Consider the following 21,690-nt stretch of genomic DNA (forward strand, 5'->3'; position numbering starts at 1 on the left):
AACAAAGAAACAAACAGAGCTGACCAACTGGAGTCTGATGGATGAGGGATTGCGCCACTTGGAAGGGCCTGCTGTTTAACAGGAACTCCATTTTGAATTTAAAAGGCCCAAACAAGATTCAGCTGGCATAGGTTGAGAGCTCCCTCTTATGTGTGCCCTGTGTCACTCTCGCAGGAGCCAAACAATCTTCCGGGGAAGGTGGGGCCAGTGATCAATAACCCAGAGAAAGTGGCCATGAGCCTTGATCCTAATTAGTGAAGGGTTAGAGCAGATTAGTTTGCACCTGAGCCCCCACCTTAGCTGCTCTGAATCAACAACAACTCCCTCCTGATTGGAGAACTTCGGTGCATCAGCAGCACCACCATTTAGTTATGGAAGAGTGACACTGTGGTTTGTATAAAACAGGCAATCTTTTCCTTAACTGTCTGTTATTATTGTGAATTTTTTAAACGCTCTACTTTTAAGCTTCTATTACAGATCAAAAAAATGACAGAGGATGGAAGGGGTTCTCATAGCAAAGGAGGATTAACTATAAAGACTTATCAACCTGGCCGAGTCCTTAAAACACACGCAGTTCAGGGAAAGGTCGTGAAGAGGACACCGTGGGGGGATTGCACTATGTGCATGTGTTTGTGTGTGTGTGTGTGTGTGTCCTTTTGTGTTTGTATTCACTGTAGTGTTACTTGGTTTGTAAACAGTGTACTATCAATAGGACCTGGGCTTTCATAAGCATTCATTGTATTTTTATATGATTATATATATATATACACACACACACACATATGTGATATCCTTAATTTACACACACACACACACACACACACACACCTATATATATATATATATATGTGTGTGTGTGTGTATGTATATGTAAATGAAGGACATTGCTTTAAATTGTACTTTAAATGTTACAGTTGCTTCTACATCTTCTTTGATTTGTTTACCGGTACTCTGCCATTTCAATGGTTATTCAATTTCTAGCCATTTAAATCAAAATGCTAGCATTGTTTTTTAAAGGTACACTTTAATTCTGGTCATAGGTTCTTGCACTTCTTTATAGCTTAAATGTCTTTGTGTCTTGTATTTTACCACAGGTCTGACCGAGCATCCCGGGACCATGATTTAATTACCCCCGTGTTTACTCACTTTCACCATATCAAATTGTAAATCTTAATTGAGAGAACCAAAGATCATCAAAGACTCCAGTATAACTACAAAGGTACAAAGTTTGCATCTGTACTTTTCACGCTTACGATTTGCCCTGCCTGACACCAAAGCTAGGATAAACATTCTGATTACCCACCATCATTACCCGATACTTTGCTTTTTCCAAACAGACAACACCCAGAATAGGTCATGAATTCAGTCAACTCACATCTTGAAAAATGTATGCATGTGCACAGACACGTACACTTGAAATCTCTTAAGACAGTCTACCTCCTTGAAGTCATGTGAATCTTTTTTCAAGAGTCTCCTCCATAATAGGTCATATTGAAAATTGCATGTTGAAGCATGTCTTCAAACAACATTGCAGGAATCATTCGCTTGCAGTTCTTGGCAGCCAGGGAATATAATACAACACAAAGCATAAAACAGAAATCAACAGGCCTGTCTTTTTGTGTTGTCGCAGAAATACATTTTCAATATGGATTTCTGATTTTGCTGCAACATAGTGTCCAGGTCTTGCTAGTAGTTTACTGTTACGTGGGCAGCCACATGAGAACATTTGATTATGACTAGGACGTCTCTTAAGCGCCTCCTTATGTACTAATGCATTACTGACAAATGACACTTGACCTTACCTCTTCTAGAAAGGAAGTAGTGGTAATAGAAAGGGAAATGAGTAAATTTGATCATGGCAGTGATGATGATGATGACACTCTGTAATAGATGATGACATTTTATGTTAGTGAAGAGATTTGATTTGGGAGCTAATTGTGGACCATAAAAAGCAAGCGCTTGGATGGCTCATTGAGAAGTAATAATCAGGATTTTGGGGATGAAGGACAAACAGCGGAGTTGTGCTTGGCACTGTAATGCAGTGCAGACAAATGATAATATGTGATGTAGGCAAAAATTAAACTTTGGTAAGGTGTCAAACATAAATGACATATGTATTTACATAGCAGGGAACATGATTTTCTCACTCTCGAACACATCCTGTCTCCTACCTCAAAAAATTCCCGTATTAATGTCAACTGGACATTGTATTTGACAACTAATTTCGGGTTACGTAGTTCTCGATGTCTCCCACTCCCTCTAAGTACATTTATTATTTCAGTAAATTCAACTAGTAATGACAAAGCAACCACTTTGAGCCTATACCCCCCAGAGAAGGACATCTGCAATCATTAGGGAGTGAGGGATTTCGGAGAGGGTTCAAGTAAGCTGTTTGCAGCGTAAAGTTGTAATGCACTGCTAATTACATTTTGCATTGAATTACAACAATGAATTACCTAATGTATCATGAACAGGGCACAACAAATTCTTTCATGCATGACCCTTGAGAGTAATATGGAACAACACCACAAAACCAGAAAATGTCAATTAAGTGGTTTAATAATAACAGTGAGGATATTTTCATTGACCCCCTGTAGAGGATACATTTTAGATGTTACGCAAGCTGATTACAAGCAAATGTGAAAACATGTAATTGTAGCATTCAAAATTATTTGGTTCCATTTTTTTCCCCGATCAACAGTTGTTGAACACATTTCCAAAAATAGACATTTTATTATGTAAACATGTATTCACTACATCATGAATAAACCATGACATGTGACCATACTTACATTATATCAAACACATCACAAAATATGAGAATGAGAAAACAACATTGTGCTTTGTACATTTCAGGTTTAAACCAGAATTTGGTCAAGGTTGTATAAACACTTTCAAAGGCACAAGATTATGTTATTTATGAGCTAATCTGTTCATTCATAACAGAAGATAAATGACTCTTGGCACAAAGAATGGGATATTAAATGGTACAGCCTTTTTTTATAGTAAAGCATAGCTAAATATAGTAATTCCCTGCCAGCACCGAAGACATGATATGTAAAACATAAACTGACATGGACTATTGTGCTAATGGTAACATTCATTACATATTTTATTTTTTGAAACCAGTTGCATAGCTTCTTCTTAAAGACTATCACATCCGACAATTTCCCATTTGCAGTTCAACCAGTTGTGTATTCAAGTATTGACAGATCTACAAAGATAAATTATATACAACCCTGCCGCTACGAACCATAAAGAGTTGAACAAATTTCAAGGCAAACACTTGGAATGATAAAGAAATCTTTTAGGCTTTGAATTGCTATAGATTACATGAGAGGCAGCTCTTTTCTGTCAGCAGGTCAGTCCAGGGGTTCTTAAATAACCTCTGACTCGTGTCGTGCCAAAGCTGGAGGCAGTGTAGTTCCACATGGGCCAGGGAAATGGTACCTGTGCCAGATAACACACGAAAAAGAAATATAGTACAATGAAATGAGAAAGATGAGTTATGTTGCTGAGCATATAATGGGAAAACTTTTTCAATACTGCTATTCCATGACCTAAGAGATCCCAGTCGCCTATTTCAGAGTCTCAGACACCAGACCATTTAGACCATTGATCATTAATTCAAACATTTAAAGTTTACACAAAGGTACTAGACACTTGACTGACTTACGTAAAGTACTCGGTTTTTGGTGTTGGTTGTGTGTTGAACTCTGCCACGGGTACACCCCTCGATGCAACCCGAGGGCCAAACATGGCTGCCGGGTATACGATAGAAGATGTGCCCACCTAAAGGTAAACAAGAGGGTGCAATTGCAAAAGCGTTAGCGCTTCTCCAGGACCAGGTCTTGAAAGGTTACAGGAAAATACAGTATTACACAAGGTAAAACAAATAGGAACAGGATATGACATACATGTTGAAGAGCAGCTTACCACTAGACAAAGGTCACAGATTTCTAGTTGTTTCTCCACCTTGGTCAGGACATGAGAGTCCAAAGTCTCCCCAAAAAACACCACATTGGGCCTCAGCAAACCTTGGCAGTCACTTTCATCACACCTAGATACAGCAGTAAGGTCCACCATGTGACATAAAGTGTGTCACAGCGGTGGACACATAACAAACAATTGATGACAACACAGAAACATTTATCCAAAAAGGTGAAAGTGCAAGTGTATGGCATTTCTGGACACAAAAATTACTAAACAGGTAGCAATTTGGATTCAGCTGGTAGGTCAAATCCCTTGTTGTGACATCAGTGATTGGGTGTAGTAAACCCATATGGAGTACTTTGAGACAGATTTCTGACATCTATTTGACAATTGAGGACATAAGAGCAATGGAAGAGTCAAAAGCACTAGAAACCAACGTTAGGGAGGGTAAATCAGCACTAGGGCCTGTCCTGTGAAATTATGATCGGACTTAAAAAGGATCTCATTCTTGACACTGCAAGGGTCAAACAATTATGTAAGTCATTTCATTGCTGATTTAAAAACTTGAAGGATATTATATAAATGAAAAAGGTATGGGGAAAAAAAATCAAAAGTAAAAACAATGTCTCACAGTAAAACTAAAAAAGGGATACATATGAGATTTTGAATCTGATGGTCCAATTTCTAGAACATATAGTAGTGTTTCCTGAGAGCAATGCAGCGATGAGCCATTAGTGCGAAGGTGTGAAAAGGGGATGGTTAGGATGCAGGTGACAGAGTGCAAAGTGGGTTGAGGTGGATATGGAGGTGTAGTGGTTGTATTATTAGTTGAGGGTGAGCTGGAGTTGCACTCTATTAATACTGTATGGATTGATATAGTGCATGAATTAGAACGGGGGTGCATGGGCCAGATGAAATGACATAACTTCTTTTTCTGTACTCTTTGTGTGTAATTATTGGTAAAAAAAAAAAGCTTGACAACACAGCTGTATACATACAGTGTCATTTTCAGCTGCACTTGTTGGTCAAGGGTCTACAAGAAAAGTTGAGATATTCATGGTACTTCGCTGCCCCCATGTGGATATGCCAACATCTTCATCCATGGCATAAATTAGTAAGAGTCTGCAGAGACTTTTGAGAACATTGATTAGTGGGTGAAAAATGTGCCAATGCTTCTAACTGGATTGAAACTTGTGGCAAAATACACTAAACCCTAACTTACTGTTTGAAGCAGTACAGCAAAGGGCTGTCGCAAATAACAGCCTCAAAAATAAATGAGTGAAAAAATAAAAAAAAGCTTGCAGCTGATGACAGAGGAAGGGGGCTAATACTCAATTTAAGGGCAGAATATTAGCTGTATTTCCAGATTCACAATTCTTTAGTAAAAAGAATCGTGTGAGTATCAACTCTAAGAGAATATGGACTGGTAAGACACAAATGAGATATTGCAGCGAGACATGGGTATGGTTCATATACAGTATAAGTAGATATCAAGGCTGAGGAACAGCACAGAGGCTCTGATCAAGCAGTTGCTCTCGGCATATGATTAGTGGACAGAGGAAACCATGACAGAGGCAGACCATCTTAGTTGCAGGATATTAAATACATGCAGGAAGAGAGTACATGGACAGCACCTGAGATATGTGAACTCGAACATCTGTTCTGAGAAAAGAAAGGTGTTTGAAAATAGTAGAGATAAGATCTGATGGGGCATCATGTTTCAGTCAGAAAAGCATATACTGGCTACCAAAACATGCATGCAAAACATGAAAACAAACAAAACATGAGCAGTCAATGAGCACCAAAACTGAGATACAGTAAAGCCCATTCTGGAATGAGGATACCAAGAAGCTACAGAAGATTCAAGAATTAAGGGGAGAACTTCTTTTAAACTGAAGGATCCTGTGAGAACCAGACTTGGGATCCTGACTTCGAAACTGGGAAAATGTCTCCAAAAGTCACATCTGTATTCTGTAACTATATCAGTGTCTTTTTAAGAATATTTCAGCTCACTAAAGATTCACATCACTGCAAAATGGTAAGAGGGAGATTATGTATATCAATCGTAAACTCACACTCTTTCAAGTGCAACGGGTGAAAACTAAAAGGTTGGCAAATGCATTCAACTGACAAAGGTGAGGATTAGGAAGGAATGAATGGTACCTGACCCAATAAAGTGACATAAATTGTATAACTTGGAAATAGTAAAATATGTTGAAAATACTGTTGATCACCCACTAATACTGTTGAAAGGCACTACTCCTTGGACACTGCACTTTCCCATGGTTTTAAAATATGAAACTTAACAGGCTAGATACATAAATAAGAAAAAAATAACATGTTTGCAAAGAATAGTTGAAAAAATTTACAAGGCAATGATCAATGTCATGTCGGCAGTGCATCTGAGTATTCTATTTCCTATTGGAGAGAATTTAAAAAGTAATAATATGATAATAATAATAACAACAATACACACCTTCATATTGTTAACACATTCTCAAGACACTGTATAATTGAGAAATTCGGTAAAAATGATCAAGTTTGCCCTCATATGGATAAGAAGTTGAGGTGAGAGTGAAAATGATCCCACCTTGGTAGTTTATCCACAGGAATCTGAGCATCGGCAACATCAGCGTCAGGTGCGCTTAAAAAAAACAAGGGAGGGGAAAAAGCACAATACCCTTATCATAATTAAATTTAGTCACATTAATGTCAAATGGAAATGACAAGCCAACAAATCTCTTATGGTTTCCAACATGTGTTTACTGTGTACAGTAACTGATTCTTACCCTTTGTCCTTCAATGCAGTACAAATAGGGCTTTGCTTATTCACGGTCACATGTCCACAACTGACACAGCGTGTTTCCATTAGACTGCCTACAATTACATGAATAAATCAGTTAGGCCCTGTAAATCACAAAAGTGCTTTCATTTAGTTGAAATTTCTACTTTTAGGTGTTGCCTCATTGTCAAAATGTGACAAAGATGCCAGAAATACAACATGAATGCTTGAACTAACATGAACGAATACGTTGTTCCATGTTCATATGGAAGTTAACCATTTCAGCAGATCTTATTACGCTGTACCTTTTGGAGTTGTATGACTGCCATATTTGAGTAAAACATGTTTCCATATCTAATGGTTGTCAAATCTCATCGTGGCAAATGGACTTAAATTAATTCCCTGAAGACACTTCACTGTTCATCTGGGGAAACTCAAATGAGCCTCTTGAATGAGATTGAAGGTCTTCAGGAAAAGAAACTAAGTCCATTCCCAAAGACTAAGGTTTGACAATTATTGAACCTGGGTGACTTAGAACCCTTCACAGATGCTTTCCATAGCTTAGTTAAACCAGTGGTGATTACGTTTGTAGAGTGGATGACCCTCCAATCGAAAGCTTGGAGGTTCAATTCCAGACTTCCCCTGTCAACATGCCGAAACATCCCGAGGCAAGACGCTAAACGCCCAGTTACCGCCCTGCTCTTTGAAACCACAAGTTTTTGAAAATGCTATACAAGTGGGAATCACTTTCAGTCATGCAGAGATCTCAACATTGTAAAACATACAGTTTGTGAAATCTTGCTTTTTTAAGTTCACAACTGTAGTCTGAGCTGCACATTCATTAGCAAAGAATTATGATTCCTTTTTTTTTTTTTAAGTAACCTTTCACATTAACATCCAATGAACAAGGAGCTTTGAATAAGGAGCAATGAATAAGCTTTATTTCAGTTTTGTGTTTGCTTCTCACCGTGAATCTTGAGCACATGTTTGGACCCGGCTTTCTGGTGTAGATCATCAATACACTGGGTGATGACAACTAGAGAGCGTCCCTGCTTCCTTAGCCGGGCCTCACACTCTGCTATAGCCAGATGAGCAGCACTAGGCTTTTTGGTCAAAGCAAGCTCTCTTCTGTAATGGTAGAACTCCCACACCCTGGATGGCGTGCGAGAGAAAGCCTCTGGAGTAGCTAAGTCCTAGAGAATTGACATTTTTTGGGACAAAGCAAGAAGTTTTTCAGGCTTTGAACCAAAAATGTATGCTTTCAGGCAGGAAGACGGATACTAAAACACTGAGAAGATATTAAAAAACCTGATATTTGACAAGAGAATCTTTCATGCATTTTTATGAAACCTTTGAGCAAAATAATGGTAATACATAACATAAAAAAATTACCTGTGACAGCCATTTCCTCCATCTCTCATTTTCCCCCCTAAAAGTTGGAACTCCGCTCTCTGCACTCACGCCTGCTCCTGTGATGATTGCTATGTGCTTGGCTTTAGAAAAGACCTTGCGGAATTCTGACATGTCTATGAAAGTAAAAAACAGAACCATCATATGTCTCTTGAACATAATATGTGAACTTTTACTCACAGGTGACATTTACACAAGAGATGGCCATCTAATACATCTTATTTGGTATATATTTAGACATAAAGTGCTTCATGTTTCAGTAAGAATTCAAGCATGGGACATAAATGCTGTTTAGTCATAAATGTTAAACTATATCAAATCATATTAGGGAGACAACATTTGCATGATAATACATTCGGTTTTAGGGAAATAAAAGTTTTATTCTATTCTAAAAAAAACAGGCACTGCCTGTCGCTAAAAACATGCATCACAACACTTTCAAACATATATTACACAGAGTAGAATTGTTGATCGCTTTTTTTTTGATGTCCTTATAAACACCGAATGCTTATAGATGACGTGATGAATTGATAGTTTTGAACATAACCAATCCTTCATTGCAGTGTCTAAATAACCTTAAAAAGACTATAGCTGTTTGTTCCTTTGTTTATGAATCTTAAATGCTTTAATTAAAATAAGTGGCTGAAATTTGAATTTCTGGTCCATTCATCACGAGATGTATGAGGTTACCTGAGAGTGCTCTTGTTGTGTCCGTCGAAGGGCCTCTTGTGGTCACATGAGTCGAGCACATGCGAAGACCGAGTGAAACAACAGCTCGATGTTGGATCAGCATTGTTGCTGTTTGAGGTTAAAAAAAACAGATGATTTTTTGGCAGTAGTCAAATGAAGGAGAGGTTCTAAAACGACAATGACAATTGATAAATTGTCAAAAATGTCTCTGAATTTGTTTTTTCCACTATGTAAACTCGCAACTGTAAGAAGTGTCACGTGTTTTGTCAAATACAAAATATGTGTACACAATACTAAGAGAACTGAGTTGTGAAATCTCAAAGCAGTGATACCCTCAGTCCAAAAGTGCAGAAGCCTAGATTTTGGCTGGGATAAGTACAAGACTGTACATTTGCACAAAGGGCATTGCAGAATTAGCCTTCAGATGGTGTCCTCAGTCAAAAAGTTATTAACAACAGACGATGGGTGAGCCTTAAAAGCCTGGGCGGAGTGACATTCAACTCTAAAGAGACAGGTTTTTCAAGTTGCCCCGAAAAAGCAGAAAATACATTTTACTTTGTAATCAGAACGAAAGGATAAAGCATGCGTCCTTGGCGAAATGCACGAACAGCGTGCATTTAAAAAAATGTCTTCTTTCATGACTATCAAACAGTTGCTTCACGCTAAACCATGGACATGTGGCTGACATAAAGGGGAATTTACATTTACATGGCTTTTATAAACTCTTAAGATATATGTTTACTTACTAGCTTGGGATGATCAGTTAGCCGAGCTCATTGTCAAACAAGAACAAACGTGTAGATTCAATCGTCCGTGCTTTTCCGTAAAGAACATTTCGCAAACAACCTTCTACATGTTGGTATTTTAAACAACTTTCATCCAATTAAATAAAGAAAGAAATGCAACAAAATGCTCGTGTTTAACTTACCACGTCCGACGTTGCGGTCACAGTAGCAGGTCAGAAAACGACGGCAGGTTTGCGTGTTTACTTCCGTATCGCTGCAATTAAAGCGAGGGGCCGTAAACGGATCGCACTGTCGTAAATTTTCCTCCAGAAGAAGCGGGACTGGTTGAGACGCTGGAAAGGGGATGGAGCTGCAAGAGCAGAAGATGTGTGATTTAGGCGAGCCATCTGGCGGCATGAAAGTGAGATTCATTCAAGGATGATTCATTCATTCACGTTACGTCGAGGTTGCAATTTCCAATTTAAAGGCAAAGCGTCGCTTTGCGTGTAGAGACGGTTAACAATTCACTAAGCAGCTAAACCCCACGGTCACGAAAACACACAACGATGATTAAAAGCAACCATACATGGACCATGTGCGTTTTTCTACGTGGTTTCTGCCTGTAAATCCCTGTTTTCCAATGATTTCATGATCTCTCTCTCTCTCTTTCTCCCTCCCTCTATTCCCCCTCCCACTCGCTCCTTCCGATTGTGTGTGCGCGCATCCTCAATAGCCTCCCACGGTGTGAGTGGTCGCTGACTTGCCTGAGCCCCGTTCGGCCAGCAGTCCACACTAAGCAGTGGTTGAAATTGATGGCGACCACCACAGACAGCAGCAAAGACCGCCGACTTATCAGGAGACTGCGTTCAAAGAGCGACACCCCATATCTTGTAGAAGCCCGACTCTCCTTCAACCTGCGGACAGGTAGGCGCTCATCCCCCTCCACCCCGAGTGTCCATGTCGTCAGATGCTCATGCCAGGTGCCGGAACGTGGGTGTGGGTTGTTTTGTTTTTGTTGATGATGACTCCCCCAATAACCACCAAATGTGATATTGCTATAGAGTTTGCGTTAGTTTCTGTTATGTGCATTCAATAACATCCGATCCTGATCTATTCCCGTTACTAGATGTGTGACCAAAATGTTATGCAACTTTGTAGACCGATCCAGATACTGCTGACTGCTGCAGATGCATTTAGGCATTTTTTTTTAAATCAAGCGTCATTATAACAGCTGTGAATTGTGTGTGTGTGTGTGTGTGTGTGTGTGTGTGTGTGTGTGTGTGTGTGTGTGTGTGTGTGTGTGTGTGTGTGTGTGTGATTTGGGATTTATCGGCTACCAGTGTCTTTCAACGAAGTTACATAATATAAAGAAGCTTCAACGTGACCTGTAGTTGCTCAAGCATCCGAATTTGCGGTGCCCAAATTCGGAGATCATATCCGGATCGCTCTACTCCTCGTTTTCGATAGATCTGGCTGTTTTAGATCCCTCTTTGTGAATTTTGTCTCATCACATTTTACACATCTTTTTGCATCCTCTGTTGCCATGGTGACTTGGGCTTTCATGTGGGCTGAGTCAACACTCGATCGTTTGCACTACAGTTTAATTTTGGTGTACGCCTCATACCGTTATTAAAAAATCTCTGAAGGATGATTGGCTCCTTCACAGGAAGGATTTTCTTTGTGTGTGTCCCTGTGTGTTTGTGTGTGTGTCCTCCTGTAAACAACTGAATGAGATCAGTAGTTTTTGCAGCTCAGTGCTGATGTTGTGAGACAGGAGTGATACAACATGTCAGTCCACACCCAGTAGCTCAGCTTGCTGCATGCACACAATTTCATCCATTCAGCAAAAAATGTCAGATGAATTCAGTGCCATAGATCTGCAGCAATTGCATTAAGTACATTTGAGAATCATTTGTCTTACATGCATTTTTGCAATGCTTGGCTTTCAGTCTTAAACTTATGGCGAGAATTTGGAGCAAAACATATTCTATTTATATGTTTCCTTTGTGTTCTTTCAGAGACTGGCTAGCCCATAAATCAGGATTCATTTTGCACAGTTCATCTACTATAATACATAGCTATTTTCATATCATGAAAGCATTTGAAATATATGTATTGTGATGAAACCTATACGAACATCACATTTAAAACAGAAAGTCATATATTATAATCCTGAGGGTGAATGCAAACAGGATTTTTGTTTTATTGTAAAAGGACATTAAGACAAGTTTGTGCAATCTTGCGTGTGTCAGTTTAGTTAAAGAGCTTCATATTTTTCCAGTGTGGCTCCTCAGAATTCACCAGTTTTATAGCCAAATGTTCATCTCTCAGGTGTGCAATATGAGCCTCGACCTCAGTTTCTGTTTAGGAATGTATGTCTGTTATAGGTAGACCCCCTCTGTTTGCTGCCATCACGAGCCACCATCAGTGTTTGGACAATGAATGAATGAATGAATGAATGAATGAATGAATGAATGAATGAATAAACAAATATGTGAAAGCTTTTTGTGTTAGAGAAACATTTCCAGCTCGTTTTCTTGCAATTTTCCATGTGGATATACTTAATTGCAAGATATTTCCATCAGGCTATATGCTTCTCTATTATTCCTCTACTTTATAAGTCCTCAAAAAGCATGAGGATGGTACGGGGGCGATTTGTACAACAGTACTGTTGACTCACTTCCACCTGATGAAGTGTAGCAGTATTTAGCTTGCTTATTACCAAGGAAACCAAATGTCTCATGGTAGTTTTCCTAGCTCAATCATTTTAAATGACCAGTGCTACTGTGAACTTGCACAAATACAAGTCACTTGCCTTTGTGTTACTCAGAAAAAGATATCTTGTATTGTTTCTATTTTCAGGTTGAATGTATTGATTCATATACAAAGTTCACACAAATGACTGAATTGCGATAGGTGTGCCATCCAGAGGAGACAAAACCCTCCTGATTTTTTATCGTTTATCTCAGAAAACTCCTGTTTGGCGTTTTAACGCATGGCCACAAATGTTTCATTTACATGCTGGGTGACATGATATCATATTTGAGGCCTTGGTATTTTTTTCTCTTCCATAGCATATCCCAAAATTTTGGAGGTCACAAACAAGTTCTTGACATAGCTACATAATATTGAGGTGACCAAAAGTGTGGCTATATTTTACACCAAAAGTGGCTTTTTTTATATGTAAAATGCCCATTCATTATATTGTGATCTAAAGGTCCCTCTTTTATTCCTACTTTTACACTATTTTATTTTGCTTATAGCCATACATGTCATGTTGGGGAGGCAGCATCTTGTTTAAGAAATAAAACTTGTGATTTTGATGTCATCTGTCTTTAAAAGCAAAAGTTACTTTTAGGTATACTCATCTGTAGGGAAATTAATCACAAAACATGAATCACGCAACGTACAAGGAGACTTGTTCTCTCGGCTTTTCCCTTCAGGGGTCGCCACAGCAAATCAACCTTCTCCATCTAACCCTATTCTCTGCATCATCGTCTCTCACACCAACTACCTTCATATCCTCTCAACTACGCCCATAAATCTTCTCTTAGGTCTTCCTTGAGACCTCCTGCCGGGGAGCTCAAATTCCAGCATACATCTACCAATGTATTCACTGTCCCTTCTCTGTACATGACCAAACCATTTCAGTATGACTTTTCTGACCTTCTTTCCAAAACATCTAACATGGGCTGTCTCTCTGATGGACTCATTCCTGATCCTATCCGTCCGGCCACTCCAAGAGAGAACCTTAATGTCTTCATCTCTGCAACCACCAGCTCTGCCTCCTGTCTTTTCATCATTGTCACTGTTTCTAGACCATACAGCATCGCTGGTCTCATCACTGTCTTGTACACCTTTCCTTTCATTCTGGCTGATACTCCTCTCCTGCATAGAACCCCTGACACTTTTCTATACCTCTTTTCCACAATCTCAGTTGCTCTGGACTGTTGACCCTAAGTAATTGAAATCCTCCAATCCTCCTCTTGATCTGCACTCCCTGTCACCTCAAGGTTCCACCTGGGTTCCTCTCATTCACACACATACACTGTCTTGCTGCGACCAATCCTCACTCCTCTCCTTTCCAAAGGATATGTCCACCTCTCAATATTTTCCTCAACCTTTTCTCTGCTCTCACTACAGATCATAATGTCATCTGCAAACATCATGGTCTATGGAGATTCCTGTCTAACCTCATCTGTCGGCCTGTCCATCAACACTGCAAACAAGAAGGGGCTCAGAGCTGATCCCTGATGGAGTCCCACCTCCACCTTGAACTTCTCTGTTACCCCTTCAGCACACCGTACCACCGTCTCACAGCTAGCATACATCTCCTGCACCAGTCTAACATACTTCTCTGCCACTCCAGACTTCCTCATACAATACCAGAATTCCTCTCTCGACACCGTGTCGTATGCTTTTTCAAGGTCTACAAAAGAGCAAAGCAGCTCCCTCTGACCGTCTCTGTACTTCTCGATTAGCATTCTAAAAGCAAATACTGCATCTGTAGTACTCTTTCTAGGCATGAAGCCATACTTCTGCTCACATATGCTGACCTCAGCTTTCAGCCTAGTTTCCTCCACTCTTTCCAATAACTTCATTGTATGGCTCATCAACTTCATCCCTCTATAGTTTGCGCAATTCTGCACATCCCCTAATTCATCAGAATGGCACCATCACACTTCTCCATTCCTCTGGCATCTTCTCACTCTCTCTGTGTTCCTTTTCTTGATACCTAACCTGCCCATCCTGCTTCATTTCCTCTATTGCCTGCACCAACATCTCCACTGAAGTCTGCATCAATTACCACTCTCTGATCTCTGGGGATATTCTGCATCACTTCATCTAATATATTCCAGAACTTCTCCTTCTCCTCATATCCCACCTGTGGGGCATAGCTACTGACAACATTGAGCGTCACATTTTCAGTTTCCAATTTCTTCCAATTTCCAATTTCCAATAGACTCATAAGTCTGTCTGACATTATTTTCACTTCCAGAGCATTCCTCACAAATGCCTCCTTCAAGATAACTCCTACTCCATTTCTCTTCCTGTTGGTACCATGATAGTACAACTTAAAACCTGCTCCTCAGCTTCTAGCCTTACTACTTTTCCACCTAGTCTCCGGGACACAGTATATCCACATTCCTTCTCTACATCATGTCAACCAACTTTCTACCTTTTCCTGTCATCGTCCCCGTAATCAAAGTCCCTACTCTCAGTTCCAGACAGTTGCCTTTCTGCTTTTCTCTCTGCATCCGAACACATCTTCTCAGCTCCTCTCCTTCTTTGACCCACAGTGGCCTAATTTCCACTGGTACCCTGGTGGTTATCGGCACCAATGGCAGTTATTGTTAACCTGGGCCTCTACTGATCTGGTATGAGATTCTTAGGTTTGATTTGCATATTAGGTTTTGGGACAAGTTTTACGGTGGATGTCCCTCCTGACACAACCCTCTGCATTAATTCTGGCTTGGGACCACCTTAGGGAGATACTGGCCTGTGCCTTTACAAATACACAAGGAGCACATAGCTTAATTGTGTTGAATTGTTGGATCCTGGATTTGTAAGAGGCTGCTGGTATTTGAAGCATCTACCCTTCTCTTACCTGGCATGAATGTAAGCAGTAATGGCTGCATTGCAGTTTTGACAGACATAGACAGTATTTTGCATGCATAATTTTCTGTGTTAGTATAAGAGTTCATATGCATGTGACAAAAATATGAAAAAAGGATACATGCATGGAGAACGCTTAATACATGAATAAACATATGAAATAAATTCACTCTGTAACCTTATTCTGTATAACAACCACATTTGTAGAAAAAAAAGCTAAACTCAAGACGTTCACCACCCACTACTCCCTGTATGCTGCTCTGTGTTGCAATCACTGTGTACAGTGAGCACTGCTGTCTGAAAAAGTACAATCAATACATAACAGATGCACAGTGGGGCAGGCCAGATTTCTTTTGCAGAGCCAGGCTGATTTACACAGATCCTGGTCTGGGCAATATCATAGTGTTTTTCAGAAGTCTTGGGTGCATGCAAATGATGCTTTGTTTATTCCTTTTCACGAGGAGTGTAAAAAAATGGGTCCAAGGCCAGAGCAGTCTGTGATATGTTATATAAAAATATGTTAGATGTAAACAGGTTCCACCAGGAGAGATGCTGGTGATGTTTTTGGTTGGTTGAGTAAATTCCTAAATCTGTCTACAATTCTTATTCATCAGACAACTGCCAGAGTTCAATATATAAAAAGATAAGTGCATGTTAGCCATAGCCTTCTAGTTGTAATTCATTGTTATGGGGGTAGGCTACATCATGCTGTATAAAGCTCAGCTGTGCAGTTAAAGTTAATATGTTTTCTGATGATATTGTTTTAATTTGACTTAATTTTATACAGAGTTCCAGATCTTGTTGATTCCAATAAACCACTAACCACCATGCAAAATCTGCGCCTTATTTCCCATTGCCAGTCGTGCATATTTTGAAACTGGCACATTTGCTACGTCTGTGAATTGTTAAAACAGGACTAGTAACGGCGAACTAATAGTGCAGCTACTTTTATGATGTAATTCCTCTGTCTTCTTGATAGCATTCCAGTTCCTCAGCTCCCAACACCTCTGTTAACCCCCCTCGCTTCCCCACCTCTACCCCTTAAGTTTATTGCTATTTATGGTATATTTGTATGTGTACAGTACACTGTATCAATGTACAGTTTATTGTATGCTCATTGTATAGATGTACATATATTTATAGATGTACAGTTTATTATTCAGATATACATTTTATACATAGATGTTTGGACCTTCAGACACTGATGCTACCCCATGTGCCCTTGAATTGCCCCTTAGGGACGAATAAAGTGATTTTGATTCTGATTCTGATTCTGATACACCACATGTATTTCAGGGAGTTCATGTGCTAATAGTCCCATAGATACATTCATGGCATTCTTATGAATTATAAACAAAGCCACCTACATCACTTGATGCAGGAGGCCAAGGTTGACCCCTCCCCTACCTCTACCCACATCAGTCACAGCCTAAGAAATTCCTGTTAATTTTCTTCCAGAATTACATTTTGGCTGAAATGTAACTTTCCATTGCAGCAATGTTGGTGGTGTGGGAGCTGCTGCACTCTTCTGAAGAACTTCTGATTCCTCTGTACAGCATGTAATTAGTAAATTGAAGAGATTGTATAATTCATGTGTGGGTCAAGACTTCCTAAGGTTTCACTCAGATGTTTCAGGCTTACATATCTCCCACACTCACACACACACATCATGTGATTTACTAAAAGGCATGAATCTTAAAAAAATAGACGTCTATTTTCCTTCCTTGGCTTGAAACACAGCCTTCTTCTGCTGAAGCCTTTCCAGCCTGAATAAAACATGAGAGGGTTGAAATTGAGAGCAGAAATAGAAATGCTACATCCAAGACTGCTGCAGTGCAAGTATGCGATTGACCATCAGTGTCACCTGTCCAGAAAACTGTCGCAAATATGTGGCAATGAGGTTTAAAGGAAAAGGCAGGCAGGTGTTTTCTGAGAGCCTGCAGAAAGCTGTGTCTACTTTCATTTCATCTCTCTTCCTCCGCAACACTTGGGAGACGGAAAATGCACCTGATATGCTTTCCTCCCAATAGCTGGGAAATGACACCTTTTCAAAAGCTTCCCAAGATGAGGAAGGTGACAATGTACTTATAGGTCATATTTAAAGCATGGCAACACACTGAGCAGAGAGAAAGATAATGCTATGTGAAGAGAGCACTGCCAAGAACCAAGCTCTACCAGGTTCAGCGTTGCTTAATTTATGGCTATGAAATGAGTGGAACAAACACTTGAAGAAAAAGTATTCCACTCTGTGTCTCTTCTTAAAATAGAAGACCCCTGCTGTGTTTGCCTCACTGCTTTTATGTGAAAGCATACTAACAAAATAACAATATTAATGCACAACATCGGTGTTATACAGGTGATGTTCATATGTTTGACTAATAGCAGCTATGCCTCTATTTGCTTTGTAGCAATGTATGAGCACAAACTGAGTGTATCCTGATTGGCTTGAATAGTGAGAAATCACTGACTTTGGATTTCTGTTGCTTGTACCTTCTTACCAAATGTTGCCTCAATCTTGAGTTGCCTGGCTTTTGCAAGGAGCGTTATGATATGGTGACAATTACCATAATATTATAACGCAACCTTGATCTTCCAATTGCTAGACAATTCACACCTGGTTGCCATTAAGAAAAAAAACAATGACTGGAAAAAGGAAACTGACACTGGTACATTATTGATTTCAGCCAACTGGTGTAAGTGGCTTTGACCAAGCTACTTTTTCCCCCTCAAACATGCTGTGCAGGAAAGATAATGATGATGATGATGATGATGATGATTATTATTATTATTATTATTATTGTTATTTAATAAGGATATGTTAATCAGGGAACATGAGACTGTTGTGAGGAAGCATTTACTGAATTAGACAAAAAGTCTATATAATTCCAATCATTGACTATATTATGAAAGAAATCAATAGTCCATGGCAGGTGGGCATTTAATGGGTTTACATGAAGTGGATATTATGGATGTCTAGTGATATTTGTAACAGGTATCTCCAATGCAGTTTTGTTGGTGCACCAGCTCTATAACACATTTCTGCTGAGTAAGAGACCCTGCAGAGTCGGATCTCTTCAACACTGCTGTAAACCTGGGAGTCTGTTGAATCGAAGCTGCATTGCACCATTCAACAATCCTGTGAAACTGCATTTTGAATAATAATGGAAAAAAAAACATCAGGATGTACTTTATGAATACGGTTCTCAAGATTCCAAAATGTTAAATTTATTTTCAAATGCAGTTTTAAAATATCAAGGATTTTATATTAGATAACCAAAGTGAGCATCCAATACCCCTTTAAACTTTAGGTCATATCCTAATAACTACAACCAATCAATTATAAGGAAATATACCTTATTACAATGTAATAAGGTATGGTGTTTATGCTCAATAATGACCAAGAGTTATTTTAGATGACACAACAACTACTCAGCCTAATGTTTGGGACCTGATTAGCCAGCTAAATAGCCAGCTAAATCATAGTAAGACGACAAAAGTAGAAATTTTCTCGCAATCAATTGAATGTATTACTTAAGAGGCACCATTGCTAAATGTAGCCACAGAGAGAATCTGACCATGATCAACTTTCAGAGCACCAAAAAGTACATTTTCTTGGGTGGCAACTCAAGAGTTGACCCAAAATCAAACATCAAGTTGCTGAGCTTTACAGCATGTTTACAGCACTAGAACAAATGGCATCAGTTTCGATGCTGACTTGTCATAGCTCATTAATAACTGAGGGAACTCAATACCTGAAACAGGTGAAGAAGCTGAACTGCAAGAGCAAGTTATTGGAAACATTAGGGATCTAATCCCATTGGTTGGTAGTCCTCTCCATATAAGGAGAGCTCACTGGAGAATGCTCAATTCTGATAATAGTTTCCCATTATTGTGTTAATTTGTGTTAGCCTCCTACATTCAGTATGACCTCAAACTTTTACTTCCTTGCGAGTGTTTGTCATTGCTTTTTCTGCTGAGAATCTCCTTTTTTTTATGCCTTTCAGTCTGGCCCTGGAATTTCACAGAGCCCGAAATCAGAAATACAGTTTGCTCATCAGAGTAAGAGTTCTGTATGGAGGTATAAGAAAAAGTCAAATATTTGGGGCAATAATGAATGACAATGAATGACATGTCATTATCATTATTTTTCAAAAAAGCAAAGATTAAAATCACATCTCAAACTATGCCAGCCTGGTATCTGTTCAGATTATCTCACAATTCCAATTCAGGTTTTGCAAGCATAAACTTTTGTCCCCTTTTTCGAATGTCATTCGACATGACAACACAATGATTCAATTATGCTGGATTTTCCTGATGTCATGAGAATCTTCAACTCAATTACTCAATTATTTATAGAGAGTATATTCTGACTGGATAATAGTCATGAGGAATTCTTTGGAGCACTGCTGCTCTCTAGTGGAGATAGCCTTTCTTGCACAGTGTGTATACCGTTACCGTTACAAATGTATTATGGAAGAATGCAAAATGGTAATCATTACCAGTAAAGAGTGAAAGGCTAATTATTCATTTAATGCCTCTACCCTATCTTGATTTTATTTATTTACTTATTCTACTTTTTGTAGAAGTAGTTCACAATTTACTGTTCATTAGAAATGACACAGGGTTTTTTTTTTAATATATCTGTACCTGCTTTTCTTTACAGACAATTTGTTCTCCAACACTCCAGGACAGTAATACTAAGTGCCATTTGCACAAGCTCAATTTTTGTCAGGTACAATTGTCCAAGTGCATTGGTGGCACTGTTTTTGCCAGGATGTTATTTGCCCCAGTCACAACTTGGGGAAAAACTCTCATGGAAGCATTTTTTGGTACAAAGAGAATTACTAATTGCATCTTACAATATATTTTCATTATTTCCTCACCTTCTCAGTTTGTTTTGGATCTCTCCTTTTCAGGAAGAAGCATTTATGTTTAAGAGGTGCGAAGTCCAACTAGACTCTGGCTGTACATACAAATCACTCACCGGGACCACTTGCATGATTGTGTTGACACACGTCTAACATGTCTAACTGTGCCTCAGTCCTAGGCAGCCAACTACAGATCATGTGGATCTGTATTGTCAAGTTAAAATAGCACTGGTCTAATTAAAATTGCCTTTCTGGATAATTAGTTTCAGTCATACAAGTCATACAAGATTTCAGTGCACAAGATTTCAATGCACAAGTGAAGTCATCTTAGTAAAGCAAGTAGTGCACGACTTCCAATCTATTCATTTTTCTTTGTCATGGTTTTGCTAATCAGTACTGATAAGTTTATTTTATTTGCTGAAGAAAAAGAAGAGGAGCTAGCATGCAGAGCAATTTGAATATTACCATTCAGACTATTGCCAGGTTTTTTAATGTATTTTATCAAACTACTGATGAGTTTGTGGAGGCTAAGTGACCAATTTAAGAAGCATCAATTTTTCCTATTGGATTCATAGATCCAATTTTTGATTCACTCATCCTCTCCAGAGGTTTAATGATCATGCTTATTTTTACCGTTAGATGCAAAGCGCTTTGTGGATTCATCTCTCAGCAGGGAATTTAAGCAACATCGACAGTTTCTGTTTCTGTTACTCATAATGTCCTCCGAGCATTACTTTACAATATGACCAAAAGTAAACTTTCAAGTGAATGAAAGTTAGTTTACCTGCTTATATAACACACTATCATCAGATCAGGTAATACCTTTTTCTTTTTAGCATTCAGAAAGGAGGATGATTTGGGATACACACACACACATGTAAAAGGTGCTTTGCTTTTTATTTTCTGTATATATTTATTCACTTTAGTAAACACAAAATGTACCGTTACCTATAGAAGTTCTGTAACATAAGATAAAAATCATTAAAGCTGGTAAAATTCAGTAATTTTAGTGTTTTCTGAAGTGGCCTTGTCGTCCACTAGATAGCAGCATTGCAGTGGTCTGTGGAACACTGTCCGACAATGAGTGTTGATCGTTATTGTCAATTTTTGAGTGTATTCTCGTTGGATGTAATAAGACACAACTGAAACCAAATAAATAAATATGATGTACGTGCTAATAATTAAGCAAACATACAAATGGACATTTTGGCATGCACAATAGATCTACAAATAGCGGCATTATTCGAGCAATACAGCATGATACAGAATAGTATCACAATCCAGGACATTCATTTTAGGTTGTGAGTATATTATACATGCTACTGCAGGTTTTGTCGATGTAACCCTAACCCTGTACCCTGTTTCAAGATTTTTAAAGTGAGTTACAGTTTTCATGATCAGTCAATTTTCTTCATTTTTCACAATAGGAACAATTTTTTTTTTTTAAACTTTGTTTAATCACTTATAATGTTATAAAAATGCCACATGACCCATATATCAGGTTACCTCCTGATAAAAATGTAAATTATGTACATTTGAATACAGTGGTTTCCCAACCAGTCACGGTCTGCAGATCATTTAGTAGTGGTCTGCAAAGAAAAACTTTCTGGCACAAATTAAAGTTTTTTCATTATACCTTCCGGATCATATTTTGAAAAAAACAGCT

At 38.8% G+C, this 21,690-nt stretch overlaps 2 protein-coding genes across 2 annotated transcripts in view; one reads left to right on the plus strand and one right to left on the minus strand.

Moving 5' to 3' along the window:
- The window catches only part of LOC147218898 (phosphatase and actin regulator 1-like), a 49,777-nt gene that overhangs the window by 484 nt on the left and 27,603 nt on the right, over window positions 1-21,690 (plus strand). The window contains exon 2 of the mRNA XM_086172038.1: window positions 10,274-10,464. Within this exon, the coding sequence (XP_086028164.1) occupies window positions 10,353-10,464 (112 nt within the window). The 5' untranslated portion in view covers window positions 10,274-10,352. The remainder of the gene's footprint in view (window positions 1-10,273; window positions 10,465-21,690) is intronic.
- On the minus strand, window positions 2,542-9,906 carry LOC147218899 (NAD-dependent protein deacylase sirtuin-5, mitochondrial-like). The gene is made up of 9 exons (XM_086172040.1): window positions 9,744-9,906; window positions 8,816-8,923; window positions 8,108-8,241; window positions 7,683-7,908; window positions 6,723-6,810; window positions 6,524-6,577; window positions 3,937-4,060; window positions 3,677-3,792; window positions 2,542-3,450 (listed from the first exon to the last, which is right to left on the minus strand). Exons 2-9 carry the CDS (start codon window positions 8,916-8,918, stop codon window positions 3,378-3,380), a joined length of 918 nt encoding a protein of 305 aa, XP_086028166.1. The 5' UTR covers window positions 8,919-8,923; window positions 9,744-9,906; the 3' UTR covers window positions 2,542-3,377.

The sequence above is a fragment of the Fistularia commersonii genome, chromosome 25 (assembly GCF_037954325.1).
Source record: "Fistularia commersonii isolate RoL2024-O1a breed Wild chromosome 25, RoL_Fcom_v1.0, whole genome shotgun sequence".
Classification (NCBI taxonomy): Eukaryota; Metazoa; Chordata; class Actinopteri; order Syngnathiformes; family Fistulariidae; genus Fistularia; species Fistularia commersonii.